The sequence below is a fragment of the Zootoca vivipara genome, chromosome 1 (assembly GCF_965207765.1).
Source record: "Zootoca vivipara chromosome 1, rZooViv2.hap1.1, whole genome shotgun sequence".
Lineage (NCBI taxonomy): Eukaryota > Metazoa > Chordata > Lepidosauria > Squamata > Lacertidae > Zootoca > Zootoca vivipara.
This window is the reverse complement of record NC_142582.1, coordinates 11,007,904-11,027,714: the sequence shown is the minus strand read 5'-3', so window position 1 is coordinate 11,027,714 and position 19,811 is coordinate 11,007,904. Positions and strand designations below refer to the sequence as shown.

The 19,811-nt window shown below is 45.6% G+C and overlaps 1 protein-coding gene across 1 annotated transcript; it reads left to right on the top strand.

The window, feature by feature from the left end:
- Nucleotides 1-198: 198 nt before the first annotated feature.
- On the top strand, nt 199-7,606 carry MAIP1 (matrix AAA peptidase interacting protein 1). The gene is made up of 5 exons (XM_035114217.3): nt 199-624; nt 2,410-2,481; nt 3,143-3,269; nt 4,656-4,806; nt 7,368-7,606. The coding sequence occupies exons 1-5, from the start codon at nt 232-234 to the stop codon at nt 7,444-7,446; spliced, it is 822 nt and encodes a 273-aa protein (XP_034970108.2). The 5' UTR covers nt 199-231; the 3' UTR covers nt 7,447-7,606.
- Nucleotides 7,607-19,811: the final 12,205 nt, after the last annotated feature.

The window sequence follows — 19,811 nt, the reverse complement described above, 5'->3', positions numbered from 1 at the left end:
ATTGTAGTCCGAAAACAGCAGGAGACCCAAGTTTGGGAAACACTGGGCTAAAAGATCCCTGCGTTGCGAGGGTTTTGGGTGAGGTGGTTCCTTCCGACGATTCCATGGCTCGGCCCTAAGGCACTGAAGGAGTGGGGAGGGGAGGCGCCCGGAACCTTCATCACGGCGGAACCTTCCGCCCGGCGCTCTCTCGCTCCGCCCGGATCTCTTTCGCCGCCGGACTCCCGCGGGATGACGGGAGGGCTGAGGCGGGGAGCGATGGCGCTGCCCGTGGGCGCCTCCCGCAGCCGCTGCCCGTGGGCCTTGCGGGTCCCCGCTGCCCACCCGCGCCGGTACTTCCTGCTCCCGGCGGCGGATCAGGCCAAGCCCGGCCGGGCCGGGTTCCCGCGGCCTCCGTATCCCCGCCGGGCCGTCGTCGTAGCGCCGGCGCCCCGCTTGCCTGTGCCCCCCTCGCGCCCCTGCAGCGGCGGCCCCGAGCCAGGCGGGCGGCGGAAGGACGGCGTGGTGGTGTTCGGGGTGCCCAACCCGCTCATGTGGCTCCGCACCCGCCTCTACTTCTTCCTCGTCCGCGCCTACTTCGACCAGGAGTTCAGCGTCCACGAGTTCACTGAAGGGGCCAAGCAGGTGAGGAGGGGCTTTGGGCAGGGCCGGCCCACCCAGGAGGCGAGGTAAGGATGTCCGCCGCAGGGGGTCAGGATACACGGGGCAGCGGAGCCCGAGTCACGTCTTTCTCCCCATCGGCCCTTGCCAGAGCCGGATTTACGTACCGTATAAGCTAAATAAGCCTTAGCTTTGAGCCCCACTCTCTTAGGGCCCCCCCAAAAAATTAAAGAAAAACAACAACTGGATGTACATTTCCAAAATATAAGATAAAAAAACAAATAAAATAAAACCTACATACAGCAGTGTTGTGTAGGCTCCTATTTGTTATGTGCAAATGGCTTTAGATACCTATTAGGTCCATAAATTACCATATAGCATATATTCAACACAAAAAACAGCAACAACTTTTTTTGTTGACAAAGGACAGTAACTTAAAAGGGACCCCTGACCATTAGGTCCAGTCGTGACTGACTCTGGGGTTGCAGAGCTCATCTCGCTTTATTGGCTGAGGGAGCCGGCGTTCAGCTTCCAGGTCATGTGGCCAGCATGACAAAGCCGCTTCTGGCAAACCAGAGCAGCACACGGAAACGCCGTTTACCTTCCCACCAGAACGGTACCTGCCTGTCATGGTGTCCCGTTGTGCCAGAAGTGAAGTAGCCATGTGAAGTAGCTTGTTTTTCTATGCTGTCTGCAGAGGAAAGGTAGCCTATCCCCCTCCCCCTGCCTAGCATGAAAATCCAAGTGGCTAGCATTTTAGCAAGCTAGTATTACCGGTACTTACTTACTTACTTATTTCATATCCTGCTCAATTGTACAAAAACAAGAACGAAGTGGTTTACCAAAATGATAAAACAATAAAATCAAGAAACAATTACAACCATACATTAAAACATTACAAAAGTTAAAAGATTAAAAAGAGATTAAAATTACCTAGTAAGGTAAATAAGTGAAATTATCTTATATCAAATAAAGTGGTGGAGGAAGGAAGCAGCAATCCAGCCCACTTTCGCCAGCCTGCTTGGTTTCAATGCTGGTTGTGGTTCTACTTTTCTCTTCAGTTACTGTGGAAGCCAAGGGAATAAGAAAACTGTGCTACTTCCACCTAGCAGCCCACTCATTCCTGGTTACATGTGGCAAGTTGTTAAGTGTAAGTCTGTTAAAAGTGAAGTCCATGGAGGGTATCAGTGATAACTAAATGGCCCCTCTGGGCACATGGACTGTATCCCTTTGAGTATTAGATGTCAAGGAAAAACAGTGACGGAGAGCTACTGCACCACTTGTAGTTCAGACATAGGATGTTGGATTAAATGAATCCTTGGTCTGATCCAACAGGATCCTACCTCTCTTTCACTGCCTCCCTGCCACAACTACTCCAAAGTCTAGTGATGAAGACTGCAGTGACTATTCCATTCCTTAGTTTTCAGGATACTGTTAAAGGTACAGCAACCCAGCTAAGAAAGAAAGGTGGCATCCCTAATTCTGATTTCCCAGTTGCTTGACATTTTTCTCTTATTGATCCTTTTTCTACTGCACTATCTCTTGGTTGGGTAGGAGAGACCTTCTTCCTTTTCACTTGCACTATCCATCATTTGAAAATTGCACAAACAGGACACCATTAAGCAGCCTAGGCAACTGAGTATAAAATAACTATCACTCCCTGTTTTCCTGTTTGCTGTTGCTTTGTTTGGGAATATAGCTGCACAACAAGAGCACATTGATTTGTGAGAGATAATATATACTTAATACACAGAGAGAATACTGTGAATTTACTTCTGAGTAAAAATTGGATATTTGTGTGTCTTCTAGGCTTTTGCTCTTGTTTCAAGGCTAATTTCTCAGTGTAAATATGATCTACTGGAGGAGCTTGTATCAAAAGAGGTAAATGTTTATTTCCATTGTTATGGTAAAACTGATATATCCATTGTTCCTTAAGCTGACGTAATAGACCAAGACTAGAATATATTATTTGGGTCATATTTGCCCTCCTCTACTGCTTAAGCAGGGACAGCAACTGACACCTCAAGAAACTGGGTTTAGCACCTGAGCTTCTGGGAACAGAAAGCAGGCTGTATCCTCCCTCCTCTGTGTCCTGCAGTTTATAACCTACTCACTGCCACTTCATACTCTCTTCATTCTTTCTTCAGTCCCCCCCCCTAAATTTAACTCCCTCAGTTCTACTGCCATCTCTTAGAGACGCATATGAGCCAAGTCACAGGTCCATAGCTCTTTCAGTGGGAAGGCTCATTCCCGGAAGATGTAGTAGTACTAAGAAGACCATCTATGAACACATGCAGAGTACTTCTCCCCCCATCAGTGAGCAATCTCCACCAGCAGTCACTCATGTGAGGAAAGGCTCCCAAGTTAGAGACTGTAACCTTTTTGTAGGGACTAAGTTGTGGAACTTGAATCTCTCAGTTAAGCACCTCGTGAAAAGGAGTGTGCCTGGTGCCCAAACTCAGTTCCCTGTAGAGCATATCCTTGGGTATCCTGCCGTCTTCCAATCTGCAGACGTGTTAACAATGACCCCCTTCTCAATCAGATGCTGCAGGTGCTGAAGGAGAAGCTTTCTTCACTCTCCGAAAGCCACAGAAGTGCTCTAGCTGCTGACGTGGATGAAATAATGTACACAACAGCAGGAGATGTTGGCATTTACTATGACGAAAGTGGTATGCAACCGGTTCAGAATGCTTTACTTTAAATCCTTTGGCCGCTTTGGGGAAACACATGACCCGTTCTGTGTGATACTGTTCAAAGTACTTTTCTTCAATCTGATGCTAACAATAATATTAAGGGCTTCTATGCCACTAGGGTCCTGTACATTGTTCATCTCTTGGTGTATCCTTGCCGCACCCTGTATAGGAGGGGTGGAGAACTTTGGACAGCAAAGCCATTTTGGGCAAGCCATGCCCGTCCGCCCTACACATGTTGTTATACACAATAAAGCATGGAAGTGCAGAGCTGTAGAGGAGCAATGAGGAGTTTAAGGTGAGCTCCCAGTTAACCATTTGCTGGAGCAAAGTGCACTCCTCCTGCCCACTAGCTTTGAATCATTGGTTCAAAGATCAGCATGGAGGTGTTTGAAAGCCCTTTTGCAAACAGTCCCATGCTGCTCTTCAGACCTCTGTTTGTTTTTCTCTCCTTTGTGGTCCTGACAATTGGGCCTTCAAAGGGCAGCATCACCTGATGGCATAGTGGTGCCAGGTGATTGACGGGGGCAAATTTGGAGTGGCAGGGATGGGGAGATGAGCATCTGGCCTGCTGCCTAGGAAAGGGTCCCCAACCTTGGGTTAGGGTGCAAACTAGGACATGGGGAAACCCAGGTTCAAATTTCTGCTCAGTCGGGAAGCTCACGGGTGAGCTTGAACCAGTCGCCCTCTCTGAGTGCAACATAATTGTTTGAACTCATTGGAGCATGAGCAAAACATACGTGTAATGAATGGGCAGCAGTAATTCCAGTGTTTGGTCCAATTCAGATTTGATCAATGAGCTCCCATGCTTAGAGCTTTAAGCATACATAGGATTCTATTGTGACCCTCTTTGCGTGGCAGCACTTTGAGATATAGGGGTTATCCCCAGATGGTAAGAGCAGGTTCCATGTTGAGGGGGGTGAGAAGGAAGAAGAGGGCCAAAGAGGAGGATACAGGAGAATCAGTAGCCCTGTCAGGGAGGCAATGAGATGCCTGAGAGAGTAGCTTGCTTGTAATTAGAGGTCTACTCACAATCAAGCCAAGGGACTCTGAAAATGGGTTATGACTGAAGAGCCACTAAACTTGATGGAGGAATTCAGTGTTCAGAGATGCAACCAATAATCTTTGAATAACTGAGTGGAAGTAACATCCTTTCTCCATCAACGATCTGTCGCTTATGCCTCCACCTTCCTCACCTCCTTGAAAGCTGTAGTATGTGTATAATAGCCTTCCAAATTAGGCTGTATGTGTGTGTGTGTTCTTAAATGGAGCATCTGTCTGGTCCATCCTTTTTGTACCAACCCACGTGTCTGAAGCTGTAGAATCATATTTCCTCTTCTAATACCCCTTTTATCTTGAAAACAGGAAGAAAGTTTGTTAGCATCCTGATGCGTTTCTGGTATCTGACGAGTGCTGACCTCCCTGATGAGACTCCAGATGGAACCAAAATATTCCAGGTCGTGTTTGGAGATAAAACTTCACAAGAAACAAAGCGTCTTTTAACAGCAAATTATGAGTAAGCACATCCTTGGTTTTCTAAGTGGCTGTGGCATTGTGCTCTCTGTATAAAGAAACTCCCATCAAATCAGTGCATTTTAGTTCAGGGTTTACTTTCCTGAAAAAAACCCATGCAATTGTGAGAAAGCCATTTAGTTGACTATTTTCTCTCCTGAAATGTGAGCAAAAGTAAGGTGGGGGGGGTGAAGAAGATAATCGCATTTAGATTCGGGAAGAGGTAGACTCCACCGTGGGAGCAGGGCCGGGGCGGGGGAGTGCTAGAGTCCTGTCTAGTCAAGTTGTATGGGATCAATTCCAATCTGTTACCTCTGAGGATGTGGACAGGCTGCTTGGACGAGTGAAACCAACCACCTGTCTCCTTGATCCTTGCCCATCCTGGCTTATAAAAGCTAGCCAGGAAGGGCTGGGCAATGGGCTTCGCGGGTTGGTGAATGCTTCTCTCTGTGAGGGAGCCTTCCCAGACCCACTGAAAGAGGCGGTTATTAAACCGCTTCTTAAAAAACCATCTTTAGATGCGGCCAATATGGCCAACTATCGCCCAGTCTCAAATCTTCCATTCCTGGGCAAGTTGATTGAGCGAGTGGTTGCTGAACAACTCCAGGCACGCCTGGAAGAAGCGGACCATTTGGATCCCTTCCAGTCAGGCTTCAGGCCTCATCATGGGACTGAAACTGCCTTGGTCGTGCTGCTCGATGATCTCCGGCGGGCTAGGGACAAAGGTGAGAGCTGTTTCCTAGTTCTGCTGGATCTCTCAGTGGCTTTTGACACCATTGACCATAACAACCTTCTGGACCGTCTAGAGGGCTTGGGAGCTGGGGGCACTGTCATACAGTGGTTCCGCTCCTTCCTCCTGGGCCGTGTTCAGAAAGTGGTGGTGGGGGATGAGTGTTCAGACCCCTGGGCTCTCACTTGTGGGGTGCCTCAGGGTTCTGTCCTCTCCCCCATGCTTTCTAACATCTACATGCAGCTGCTGGGAGAGATCATCAGGGGGTTTGGGCTGGGTGTTCATCAGTATGCGGATGATACCCAGCTCTACCTCTTTTTCAAATCAGAACCAGTGAAGGCGGTGAAGGTCCTATGTGAGTGTCTGGAGGCGGTTGGAGGATGGATGGTGGCTAACAGATTGAGATTGAATCCTGACAAGACAAGTACTGTTTGTGGGGGACGCGGCGGGCAGGTGTGGAGCACTCCCTGGTCCTGAATGGGGTTACTGTGCCCCTGAAGGACCAGGTGCGCAGCCTGGGAGTCATTTTGGACTCACAGCTGCCCATGGAGGCGCAGGTCAATTCTGTGTCCAGGGCAGCTGTTTATCAGCTCCATCTGCTATGCAGGCTGAGACCCTACCTGCCCGCGGACTGTCTCACCAGAGTGGTGCATGCTCTAGTTATCTCTCGCTTGGACTACTGCAATGCGCTCTATGTGGGGCTACCTTTGAAGGTGACCAGGAAACTGCAACTAACCCAGAATGCGGCAGCTAGACTGGTGACTGGGAGCAGCCGCCGAGACCACATAACACCGATCCTGAAAGACCTACATTGGCTCCCAGTACATTTCCGAGCACAATTCAAAGTGTTGGTGCTGACCTTTAAAGCCCTAAACGGTCTTGTTCCAGTATACCTAAAGGAGCGTCTCCACCCCCATTGTTCTGCCCGGACACTGAGGTCCAGCACCGAGGGCCTTCTGGCGGTTCCCTCGCTATGAGAAGCCAAGTTACAGGGAACCAGGCAGAGGGCCTTCTCGGTAGTGGCACCCACCCTGTGGAATGCCCTCCCACCAGAGGTCAAAGAGAACAACAATTACCAGACCTTTAGAGGGCATTTCAAGGCCGCCCTGTTTAGGGAAGCTTTTAATGTTTGATGGATTTCTGTACAGTATTTTAATATTTTGTTGGAAGCTGCCCAGAGTGGCTGGGGGAACCCGGCCAGATGGGCGGGGTTATAATAATAATAATAATAATAATAATAATAATATATTATTATTATTATTATTATTATTATTATTATTATTATTATTATGAATAATACATGAATGTGAATAAATGGCAAATAAAAGTTGAGACCAGGAATAGGTCCATTAAACTTCTCTTGCAAAGGAGAGAATGTTTTAACGGGTTTCCTATAGTATCAATACAGGAACATTAAGATTTGATTGATTTATTGTCCCAACATTTATTGCACCATTGGAAAGCATTCAGCTAAATAAAAATGGTGAGAGTGGAAGAACCATTGGACTTTCCCTGCACCCCACACAATCCCAAAATCTGCTCCAGAGGGTTGGGGGGGACCCAAATGTGCACAGGGGGAGAAGAGTAGGGAAATGTTTCCTTTTGCAAGGAGATATCTTTGTGCTGATGGAATATTTGCCTTATTTCTACATTTAATACAACGCACTGGGATTAAGCAGCCAAGTTTGAGCCTATTATTACATTGCCAAATGATACTTTATCCATCAGTTCAGTATTGGATTTGCTACAACACTAAAAGCTTTATAAAGGATTTGGGAAGGTTTTACTGCTTGGCTTGTGTTACAGTCTCTTATTTCTGTCCCCCCCCCCCCCAGATTTCGAAGAGAATTTACACAAGGTGTGAAACCAGACTGGACAATTACAAGGATTGAACATCCAAAGCTATTAGAATGAATTGACTGCACACTTTCATAGACAGTTACTAAAATTCTGGCATATCAGAAGACATCTCAAGATTTGTGTGCCACAATCTTTTGTGGACTGCTTTTGTACTTCTCGATTACCGGAACACAGTCTTGCTCCAAAGCATAAAAATAAAATCTTTTTCATGAGACTTGGAAACTTCACAGATGTGTTCTTTGCCCACCATTGAAAGCGTCATTCGAAGTCACTTTTAATATGAAGCATGCTAAGTGGTTATGCTGAGAAATATTGGTGTAAATTTGAAAGAAAGTGATGCATCGTCTGGCAGTTCATAACTGAATGTCCTGTTCCCCCCCCCTCAATGATCTGTTCAAATGGTTTTTTCTTTGGGGGGGGGGTGGCACAATAAGGAAAGAAGAGAAGTGAGTTCCAAACTTCCTGTTTTATCTGTCACTGAAAGAGTAGAAGTTACATAATGGATACAGTCAAAAATCTTTGTTTTTCAGGAACATTAGAACTAATTTGCAGCCTATCTCAGTGGTGCCCAAACTTTTTTCAAAGAGGCCCAGATTTGATGAAGAGAAGGGCCGTGAGTGCCGACCAGAGGGCCAACCAAAGTTGTTGACCTTTTTTCCGATTGAAGTTGTTGAGCTTTTTTTTTTTAAGGATTGAGGTTTTTACCCCAGAAAATAAACTGACCAGCCCCCAAAATGGACTTTGGACATGTCTGGCCTATCTCATCTGTAGCATTCCACTGTGAAAGAAAAGATGCGTAATAACTTGTGGTTATACAGCAAGTTAAGCTTTGTGATGAGCTCTCTTCACTGCCGCCCCCCCCCCAATCTCTTAAGGTGAGGTACATTAAAGGGTAAGAAGAAAGGGCTGCTATAGGCGTGGTTCAGTGAGCTCAGTATGATTGCAGAGAGATCTGTAGAGCAAGAAGCTGGATCCCTATACATGCAAAGTGTGTTCTCTACCAGAGAGCTTATAAGTGAATATTATCTAACCCTGTTGAGAAGGCATCTGTTCTTTAGCTCCTGACTAATTCAGCAATGAAGTGCACAATCGTATTGCAATTTTGGTATTGCCTGTATGAATGTGGAAGGATTTAAACTGAACCTACATGGAGGGTTAGGTATATCTTAACTCCACATCAGACTAGACTGTCTCATTGGCAAAACATGTTCTGCGACTTCTCGTTCCTCCTCCTACAATGACCTGCTCCTTTCTAATGCTGACCATGAGCAGGCAGTTTAGGCACTTGTGGAAGAATCACTGTAGGTGTTACCGTATTTTTCACTCTATAAGATACACTTTTTTCCTCCTAAAAGGTAAGAGGAAATGTATGTGTGTCTTATGGAGCGAATGCATGGTCCCTGGGAGCCAATTGCCCAGGGGTGAAAAGCAGATCGTGCTGCTTTTTTTTTTTTAGAAAGAGCTAAAGGCTAACAAGAGGGAAAGAGAACCTGCTCAGCAGCTGATTGCGAGAGATCGGGAGGGAGATAAGAAAAGCTAGCTCCCTTCCCGGCCCCACCCCCTTGCCCAGGCCTCCATTGTTGTGTTTCTCCAGCGACATGTGACTGGCTGTTTAGATATTCTGTCTGGAACTGTAGAAATGGCTCCCTTTCCTTTCCTAAAGAAGCTGCAGAACTGTGAGTTGAACTCCATAGAAACAGGTTTTTTTCCCTTTGCAAGGTAAGCTGCACAACTTTGAGCTGATGCTCAAAAAAATGGAGCTTTCCTTCTTTGCAAAAAAGCTGCACAACTGTGAGCTGATCCCCCCAAAAAATGGAACTTTCCCCTTTGCAAAAAAAACTGCACAACTGTGAGCTGATCCCCAATAAAAGGGGTTTTCCCATTTGCAAAAGAAGCTGCACAACTTCGAGCTGATGCTCAAAAAAATGGAGCTTTCCCCCTTTGCAAAAACGCGGCACAACTGTGAGCTGGTCCCCAAAAAAACAGGGCTTTCCTCCTCTAAAAATTAGGTGCGTCTTTTGGTCAGGTGCATCTTATGGAGCGAAAAATACAGTGCGCCAACATCAGCCATGATAAATGGATGCCCTGACTCTTCCCATAACCATCGATAGCACCTACCAGCATCAGGCAGTTCATTCATATGAATGGCATTCTAGTAAGCTGTTGGAGGAGGCAAAACTGTTACCGGTAACAAATGACCTAGAGACTGCTTTCCCAAAATGCCTACCAATTCAGGGTGGAAGGTGGGGTGCTTTTTCTGCTGCTATCTTGCTTTTATAATTCCCATTATCTGAAAGACACCGCACCTACTGGAGAGGGAATATAATACAGTGGAAGAGAACTGATTTGCATGCAGAATCCCTGGAATCTTCATTTAAAACAAGTGTGGGGGACCTTTGACTCTCCAGATGTTGCTGAACAACTCCCATCAGCCCCCCCAGCAAGCATGGCCAGTGGCCAGGAATGATGGTTCAGCAATATCTGGAGGGCCAAAGGTTCCCCACACCTTATTTAAAAAACATTAGGTAGCAGGTGATAAGAAATCCTCTTCCTGCCTCAGGCTCCAGAGGGTTGCTTGCAGTCAAGAGCAGTCAATACTAGGCTTGGTGGACATATAATCTGACATAATATAAGAAAGCTTTCCCACATTGCATAACCCAAAACACATCTGATGTATGCTTGCAGGGTTTGGACCAGGCTAGTGATTATGCTCTCTCATTAAGTAAGGCTGCTCACCAATTAAGTATCTGAACTACTGTCTCTCTCCAAAACTGATCAGTTTCATTAACCAAACCTTCTTAACATCTTCCAACCAAAGTGCTTTTCAGGATCTAAAGCAGGGTTTCCCAAACTTGCGTCTCCAGCTGTTTTTTGACTACAACCCCTGTCATCCCCGAACACTGGTCCTACTAGGTAGCGATGATGGGAGTTGTAGTGCAAAAACAGCGGGAGACCCAAGTTTGGGAAACCTTGACCTAAAGGAAGCATAAAAGACCTTACAGTTTTAAAAAACAAACAAACCCAGCAAAGTTTGCCCCATTAGAGTAACACATTGATGCTGAAATGATTGTATAAAAGTATAGTGTCATTAAGTCCCCGTCCCTCCTATAATTCCCCTGCCTTGATCAATTAAAATTTGCTCTACATAATATTTTAATTAGTTTTACAGGTAGCTTAAACAAAGTATAAGGCCCTGTTTGTGATGCTTTCAGAACCTTGTATGTGATTCTATGATGTCACTAAGGAATGTAAGAAGTGGTTTGCTGGGTCGGGCCAAGGACTCATAAAGCCCTGCGTTCTGTTTCTGGCAGAGGCCAACCCAATGCCTATGGGAAGCGCCTAAGCAGAATATGAAGGCAATTGCCATCGCCTGTTACTCCCAGGGACGAATAGTCAGAAAGCTACCCTTCCTCTCATCCTGGAGGTAGTTCGCTGTAACGCCCGTGTCTACTTAGACATGCATGGCTTAACCTTTGAGGCAAGCATATGCTGCTGGCAGGATCAACCAGGTAGTCACAATCGACGGGTGGGTCATCGTGGTTGGCACTGTGCCCTGAGGCCGGCCCCTTGGTCGGGACCCCGCTGGCGGATGGCACACGAGTGAGAGCAGAGCCACCTCGGCTCCCCACACGGGGAGTGACCAAGGGGGCCCACGCCATGGTAGACGGGAGGCGACCTCCGCCACGAAGGCCACCGTCGCAGCCGGGGGAGCGAGAGAAGGATCCACCCGTGGAGACAGGCGGGCGCCGAGAGGACGCAGGCACTGAGGTACCTTTACCTTTACCTACCTATATTGCCATCACAACTAGAGAGTTAATGGCTAAAACTGTGAGATCTGAAATGTCAGGGGAAGGAATATTGCTGTGGTTAAATGAGCTGGCATAACTAGAGGCAGATGAATTGCGGGCGGTGGCGCAGGGAGCAAAATGGATTTGCAAACATGAAACCCCCTCACCACAAGCTTGTGCGCAAGCTGAGAAAACTCAGCATTAACTAAAAGTGTGTTGTTGTTGTTTTAAGTTGCAGTATTTCCCATTGCGATCCATGCTTTATGTTGATGAATGTTCTACAACAGGCAAACATTTTCTGAACTGAAAGCGGAAGGGAAGCACTACCTTGCCCAGGTACGGTGGAAATCCTTTGTAAAGGCAACAATGATTAAATGAGCTATAGATATTGGTTATAATATAGAAATGTCAGCGTGGGAAAAACTATGGGGGGGGGAACTGAGCTTCTTTGCCTGCTACCTTATTGAGGAAAATTTACAAAAGGAGATACTTGAGACCCAGCAAACTGGTGGAAATTTACAGAAAGGGGTCAAGTCTATGTTGGAAGTGCCGTGAGGTAGAAGGGACCCTGATCCATATGTGGCGGTTGTGTAAATATGCTAGAGAATTCTGGGAGATGATTCATGCAGAATTTTAAAAAATCCTTAAGATCACACTTCCCCAAAGACCTGTGGCCTTTCTGTTAGGGATAACAAGCGCTGAAATCCTGAAAAAGGCACTCTGTCTCTTTTTATATGTGACTGTCACAGCTAGAATGGTATATGCGATAAAAATGGAATGAAAAAGAGATACCCACGAACGAAATAATATGGCAGAATACATGGATAGAATACACAGAATTTGTAACTATGACCGCAAAACTAAGAAATAAGGATGAGTCATGGATAAGAAATGAGTGGAAGTGTTTTGAATATCTCGGAGGGTATGATAGTTTAACCTACAAGTAGGAATGAACATATGAGCAGCAGTTAACATTAAATAAAGGAAGATCTGAGACGAAAATGGGTGGAATACAGTATTAGATTATGCAGCTGACAAAAGACTACCTAGCATGCCATGGAGAGATGGACTGGGAAGTCCGAGGATAAGAGATAATGTTGAATATTGTATGGTGTGTATATAAGTTGAAAAAATGCATAAACAAAAAGGAAAAAAATCCTTATATAAAACATATGTAAGAGGCCTTATTCTTTGCACTTCCCTTCTGCAAACATTAGGTGGGAGTATTTTTCTACAGCTAGAACATTTTGTTGCCACTCCCAAGGAAAGGCTATTTTATTCCAGTACTGTGACTTGAAGCATCAATGGCTGATTTATTAAAACAGCTAGTTTTTCCTAAATGGACGGATACTCCTCTGGTTGAACCCAGCCTAATGCTTTTTATCTGCAGCAGATGGTTTGATGACTCAGTGGGGAAATGAAAACATGAATCCCAAATCTCTGCCAATTAAAAGTGATAATCTCTGATCTCTCTAATTTGGCAAATTAAACGATTTGTTCCTTGTTTACTTCTTTGGTATTATTGTAGCCAAAAGTAGAATAAGCAGAATCCCACCCTCTAAGCACTTGGGCTATTCACCTCCTTTCTGCCGACCTTCCCCACCTGGCACTTTGAAGCCTATTTTGCATCCATAACTAATATAATTTTCCATTTTAAAAATAAAATGGAGACTGCTGGGACTATTGACAATTCTGGTTTTATTTTTTAAAAAAAATTGATTAGCCTATTTCTCAGTACTCTATGAGGCTTTCTATAGTCTCCCATCCAAGAATTGACTCGGGCCATAGATTCAACCAAAAAACTGCATTGTGCTAATTATTTGCTGCATCCAGCCCCGTACCACATTCAGTGCTTGCCAAAGTTGCAGTAGTGAAATAATTAAAACAAGATACACAGTCCCGGTGCTTTTTCCCCCTGGGGTTACTCAAGGGTACTCAGTACTGGCACTCCCCCCCCTTAAATGTTAAACATGTGGCACTCACTGTAATAACTTCATGGTAAGTACTATTTTTATTTTTATTTATTTATTTATTTATTTATTTAAGCATGGCACAACCCTAATTATAAGTATAAGTATAATTACGGAGAAAAAAAAAGATTTTACAACTAGTCCTAATAGGCATTTGTAACAGAAAAGCAGCAGAGGCAAAACGGATTGCAGTAGGAAGTCTTACAACAAGTAGGTTTTCCGTTTTGTTGCTTTGAATGGCGTATCTTCTTTTAATGACTTTGCTGAACAGAGAAACTGGTAACAGAGTGTTCCCTCAATCTCACCTGCCATGTGTGCATCCATCCATCCATCCATTGCCATGACATCTGGCAAGTGCTGGGGCGCGAGCGGTGGCAGAGCGGTTGCTGCCATTGGCGGGAGATCCCGGCAGCATGGCGGTGTCGGTGGACACCTCCTCCTTGACAACTTCACGTGAGGGGCACTGGCCTGACCGGGCGGGCTCCGAGAGTGGCTTCATGCGCGCCAAAGTTGCACTGTCCGTTAAGCCAGACACCACTGTGTGCTTCTTTGAGCGCGGTGACTGCTGCACGGTGCATGGCAAAGATACGGTGCTGGTGGCCGATGTCTTGAACACGTGGGCAGTCATTCGAATGCTGAGCCAGGGAAACCAGAAACTCGAAAGTGTTGCACTTAGCAAGGGGAACTTTGAATCATTTTTTAAGGAATCTGCTTTTGGTTCATCACTATAAGTCTGACGTATATAAGAATATGGCAGGGAATAAATCCGACAAGGAGGGAGAGTGGTATTTGGCATATAAGGGCTCTCCGGGGAATGTTGCCAATTTTGAAGATAGTCTGTTTTGTAACCATGATATGTCTTCATCTTTTGGTGTTGTGGGCATTTGGGTACTCTAAGCTGATGGGCAAAAACTTGTTGTATTTGTATTTGTGGATACGTTAGTGAGGAAGCTGGAAGTGTGTGAGTTCCCAGATGATGACCAGTTTACAAACTTTGAAGCTCTGCTAATTCAGATGGGGCCTAAGGAATGTATTCTACCTATTGGCGAAGCTGCTGGAGAGAAGAAAAAGCTGAAAGAGGTTGTTCAAAGAGAATAGATTCTGATTGCAGAAATGATTGCAGAGGTGTTTAACAAAGGACATTGTTCAAGATTGCCGAGATCAAAAGGGAAAGACTGTGTCTAGTGTGGCATTACACAAAATGCATCAACAGCTCTCCATCTCTTCCTTGGCTGCGGTGATTAAGTACCGTATTTAGAAGTATTTAAATGAGTCTAATTTTGGGCAATTTGAAGTCTCCACCTTGGACCTCAATTAGTATGTCACAATGGATCATTCTGCTGTCAGGGCACTTAACCTTTTCTGGGGATCTTCAGAAAATGTCTGAGGTATCCAGTCTTTGGCCGGCCTGTTAAATAAGTGCAGAACAGCTCAAGGATAGAGGCTGGTGAAGCAGTGGATCAAACAGTCCTAGTGGACAAGAATAAAGCAGAGGAAGGGCTAAACTTGGTGGAGGCCTTTGTGGAAGACGCAGAGCTAAGGCAGTCTCTTCACGATGTGCTGCATCGCTTTCCGGACTTCAATCGGATGGTGGAAAAATTCCCCCAGAAAGTCACACTCCAGGACTGTTACAAAATATACCAGGCTATTAATCCAATACCAAATGTGATAGCGGGAGCGGCGGAGGAAGCCTCTTGGGCACCTGGGGCAGCATGCCCAGGGGCAGGGTGAACCCCCATAGGGACGGTGCCCATAGGGGTGGGGGACATGGCGCCCGTAGGGATGGAATGGGGTGCTCGGCATGCCGTGCTGTCCCTATGGCTGCCGCGGCACACCCTGTGCCGTGCGGTCCCCGTCTCTATGGGCGCTGTGCGCTCTGTGCCATCCTGTGCCGTTCCTATGGGTGCCACAGCGGTGCGCCCCAACCCTATGGGCAATTCGCACCACGGGGGGCACAGCGCCCATAGGGACGAGACGCAGCTGCAGCACCCATAGGGACAGGGCACGTGGTGCTCATATGGGATGGGGCGCGGCGCCCATATGGACGAGACGCAGCGTGTGGCACCCATAGGGATGGGGCGCACGGCACCCATAGGGCGCGGTGCCTTAGGGATGGGGTGTGCAGTGGGGACTCAGCCACCCTACAGCTGGGGGGGGGAGGCAGTGGGCAGACAGCACAGAGCTTGCGGGTGCCGAGACGCATGGCTCGTGCATGCTGCAGGCCCCGCGGTGACAAGTGCCGCCCACTATTTTGTCACCCCCGTCAGGGTGGCACCCAGGGTGGACCGCACCCCCTTTTGTACGCCCCTGGATAGAGGCACTGGAAAAAGCTTTCAACTGCAGTTCGTTAGTATATGCATTGTTCACAGGACCTCTGAGGGTGCTGCTGTCTGACTTCTCCAATTATCAAAAGATGATTGATAAAGCTTTCAACATGAACATGGTGGGAAGCCACGAATACCTCTTGAAACCCTCCCAAGCCTCGCTGAACTGAGGAAAAATATGGATAAGCTAGAGCAGTGTTTTCCAAAGTGGGTGATGCTGAATGATGTTGTGGCTGGATGCTATTGTCAGTTTTGATCATGCATCAAATGAAGTGCCGATACCATATGTACAACCATTTTTAATGTGTAATGTTTTATTATGTTTTTATATACAGTATGTTGAAGCTGCCCAGAGTGGCTGGGGCAACCTAGTCAGGTGGGCAGGGTTACAAATGTTGTTGTTGTTGTTGTTGTTGTTGTTGTTGTCCTAACAACCTGGTGTCAGTGGGAGAATCGCCTAATGCAGTTTGCCCAGCAAGGTGGTTCAAAAATGCCATGAGACCCTTTTGGGCCAAGAGTTGGCAAGCCTATTTACAGTTACCAGATAAGGCTGTTCTGGGTTAAAATTGCTGTTGCAATGAATTTGTCCTCCTAGATAGTTGTCTCTCTCAAGAAGCTTACTGCCATTCAGTACTGTTGCTCTAGGGTCACCCAGCTAAGAGAAGCTGACATTTAAACAGGGGCATAACATTTGCCTGGAGGAGCTGACAAAGGCTGGCAGTCGGTGCGGGGAGAGTGTTGGGTTTATAATGGAATTTTTCCGCTGCGTTACATTGCGCCCTGCAAGCACCCTTTAAACTAGCAAATGGTGTTTTTAAGGTTTTGACTGATAAAGGGGAAAGCCTGTGTGGCTAAATGCAACTTGTAAATGCACCATATTCAGATTAAGCTTTTATGGATTCAGATTTGGGCTTTTTATGTGATATGGCCTATTGGGCCCTTTTTTGCACTGTTTCTCCATTAGACTATCCATTGGCTAACGCACAGCGAGAGGAATTAATACTACACTATAGCAAAAGTGATTTAAGCCTTTAATTACTTACCTGCGATTTTCAGATTTGAATCCCAGCAGGTCTCTGCAGAGGGATATCTCTAGCTCACCTTGACTGGTATCCTGTCAGTTTGCTTTCACGTTCTTCAGCCTAAATGTATGACAGGATACCAGCCACACCTTGTGCTCTCCTCTAGCAATACGTTGGTATTAATTTACATAGTGTCATCTATGTACATAGATAAATAATATCATAGTATAATTAAATAATGAACAATCCACAACCCTCGGACAAAGTGTGTGATGGCAAGTCCTTGCCCCAAATTGCTTATACAGTGGTACCTTGGTTCTCGAATGCCTTGGTACTCAAACAACTTGGAATCCAAACACTGCAAACCCAGAAGTAAGTGTTCCGGTTTGCAAACTTTTTGAGTGTTGCGCTTCTGTTTTGAGTGTTACACTGAGGTCTGACTGTTTTTGCTATTTTGCGTTTTTGTTTTTGCAGCTCTTTTTCGTTTTGTTTTTGTGACACTGTGGAACCCAGTTCAGCTACTGATTGATTGATTGATTGATTGATTGTGTGACTGCAGTACATTGTTTATTGCTTTTATTTTATGGATCAATGGTCTCGTTAGATAGTAAAATGCATGTTCAATTGCTGTCTTAGGGGTTGTTTTTTAAAGTCTGGAATGGATTAATCCATTTTGCATTACTTTCTATGGGAAAGCGCGCCTTGGTTTTGGAATCCTTTGGTTTTGGAATGGACTTCCGGAACAGATTAAGTTTGAGAACCAAGGTACCACTGTAATCTAAAAATAAATACGAGGGGGACATCAGAGACAGATTGCTCTCAACAGAGGTCTGAATTTACCATCCCTTGCAGAGGGCCTTGTAAAATGCGGCCGAGGGCCACCCTTGGTGGCTCACCCCTATCTAATACCTAGAAACTCATTGCACTTTAAGAATCCAGGTCTATGCAAACTGTGAGTTATAGTTAAATAACCATTCTGCTTCCATAATTCAAAAAGCCTAAAATGCATATATGTTCAAAGGCAGAAACTACCTTACTTCTGCAAAATTTGATATTATATCAGATCTCATTCTTCCCTCCTATGCTACTGCAGCCACACACAAGTACAGATTTCCGAACAGACCACACATCCTAAAAGTCACTGCTTTGGATAATGAATTTAGGTGTTGTGTTTTTCTGTCTTCCAGCCTCTTCCTTCACTGCTAAAACAATCACTTCACTTGCAGGACTCTGGGATCTGTTCTAAGCAGTTTTTTCCCCTGTTCGCTCCATTCATTCCTGCTAGAGAAACTTAAATAGGATCTGCAGCGGTTATGGCTTCCTCCCACACTTTTGCATTGTCTCTTGTGGTTTGAGAAAGTATTTGTGCAGGAATTTATGATCACTTACTATGATTTTTTTAAGGCTTTCATTCACAACACCCTGTCTATTTCAGCAGTTCACTTTCCTGCTTTCATTGCGTGCGGCACCCACTGTAATTGTTTTTCCATGCTAAAGTCTGTTCTTGAACACTTTGCTGTCACAAAGGTAAAATTGCTATGCTTATGCTACACTTGTGTGTCTTGAGCACATGCATGCACAGACACACACAATCTTAGAACCATCTTAATTTAAAACATACTGAGCTCAGGCATCCTCCAGTCTTTATATCTGTATTGATCGTGCATCAGTTCCAGTCACAGTGTATTTGGATGTTTGTTGATTCAAATTCATATACAATGCGTTTGTTGATTCAACTTCATATACAATGCTCCTAATGCTCCAATACTTTGGCCACCTCATGAGAAGAGAAGACTCCCTGGAAAAGACCCTGATGTTGGGAAAGATTGAGGGCACAAGGAGAAGGGGACGACAGAGGATGAGATGGTTGGACAGTGTTCTCGAAGCTACGGACATGAGTTTGACCAAACTGCGGGAGGCAGTGGAAGACAGGAGTGCCTGGCGTGCTATGGTCCATGGGGTCACGAAGAGTCGGACACGACTAAACAACAACAACAATGGACCATGCTAAGGTTTGTTAAGTTGGCTATTTTTATACCGCTTGCTACTTGTTGTCTTGGCTACTGGTTAAGATTATGTAGAGACCTGTGATTCCAAATGCTTACTAACACCTTGTCTCATAAAGTGCTTATAGATTTAAGTATTTGATGTTCAAGTTGCTATGTCAGCAGGAGCCCCTTCCTGTTTGACAGGATTTGTAGGGGTTTAGCTCCTCTAATGTCTATCAGCACACTGAAAGGTCTGGGGCACTTCCTGCTATTTGTGCAGAACAAGGAGGCAAGTCATCATTTATTCCTGTCCTTTTAAAAGGGGCTGCTTTGCAGAATCACATTATCCAATATTTGTCATCGTCTGAGCAAGCTGAACCTAAGTAGCTCACACCCATCTCCATTAGCTCCTCTCCATGCTCAGGGAGGGAAGGAATAGACCAGAAGGATGCCAACTTCACTGGTTCTCAGATTTGGGGCTGTAAAACAAAGCTCTGTTTAGGAAAGATAACCACTGAATGTATTGAAGAATTCCCCAAACACCTAAAAACAGTGCTTAAATTTTTTTTGTAGGGGTACTCTCATTTTCCTACTCATATTGAAATACTGCCCCTCAATGAAGCCAAACTTAGATGCACAAAATGTTTAGGGGTATGCATACCCCTGCATCCCCCCCAGAAAAAAGCACTGCCTAAAAATAAATAAACATCTAACCTCTCTTAGTCCTCTACCCCAACTTCCATCTGTTAGTTCTTGAACCATGGCAACTTAGACTGCACGTTTCTTCAGAAAGGATCCTGTTCCCTCTTCCCATGTTACACTGCCAAAGGCTGTATACAGTGATGCACCATGTGAATAGTAACAATTTATATCCTCCTCCTTATAGGCTGTCATGTTAGTAAGGCAGGGTGAAAGCGCCACTTCCATGGAATTGATGTGCCCCAATGTGTTTGTTTACACCATTCTGCAAGCAACACCCAGTGCTGATTCTAGTGTCTCTCAAACGCAGGAGAAGATAAAGGAGGTCACAATTACTTTTCACATAGAGCAGGTGATCTATTGAGCACTTGAGTGATATGGCCTCATGGGGTGAGAGGGGAGCTTCTATAATATAAAGGTGCTACAGAGCAACATGTTTACTTCTCCCACTTGTGTGCTGTTGATGTAAGAGAGCATCTCCCTCCCCTTTTGGTCATTCCTACACCTCTGAGTGTGGCCAGAAGATTGGAGAAGATCAGTCTACATCCCAATCCCAAAGAAGGGCAGTGCCAAAGAATGCTCCAACTACCGCACAATTGCGCTCATCTCACACGCTAGCAAGGTTATA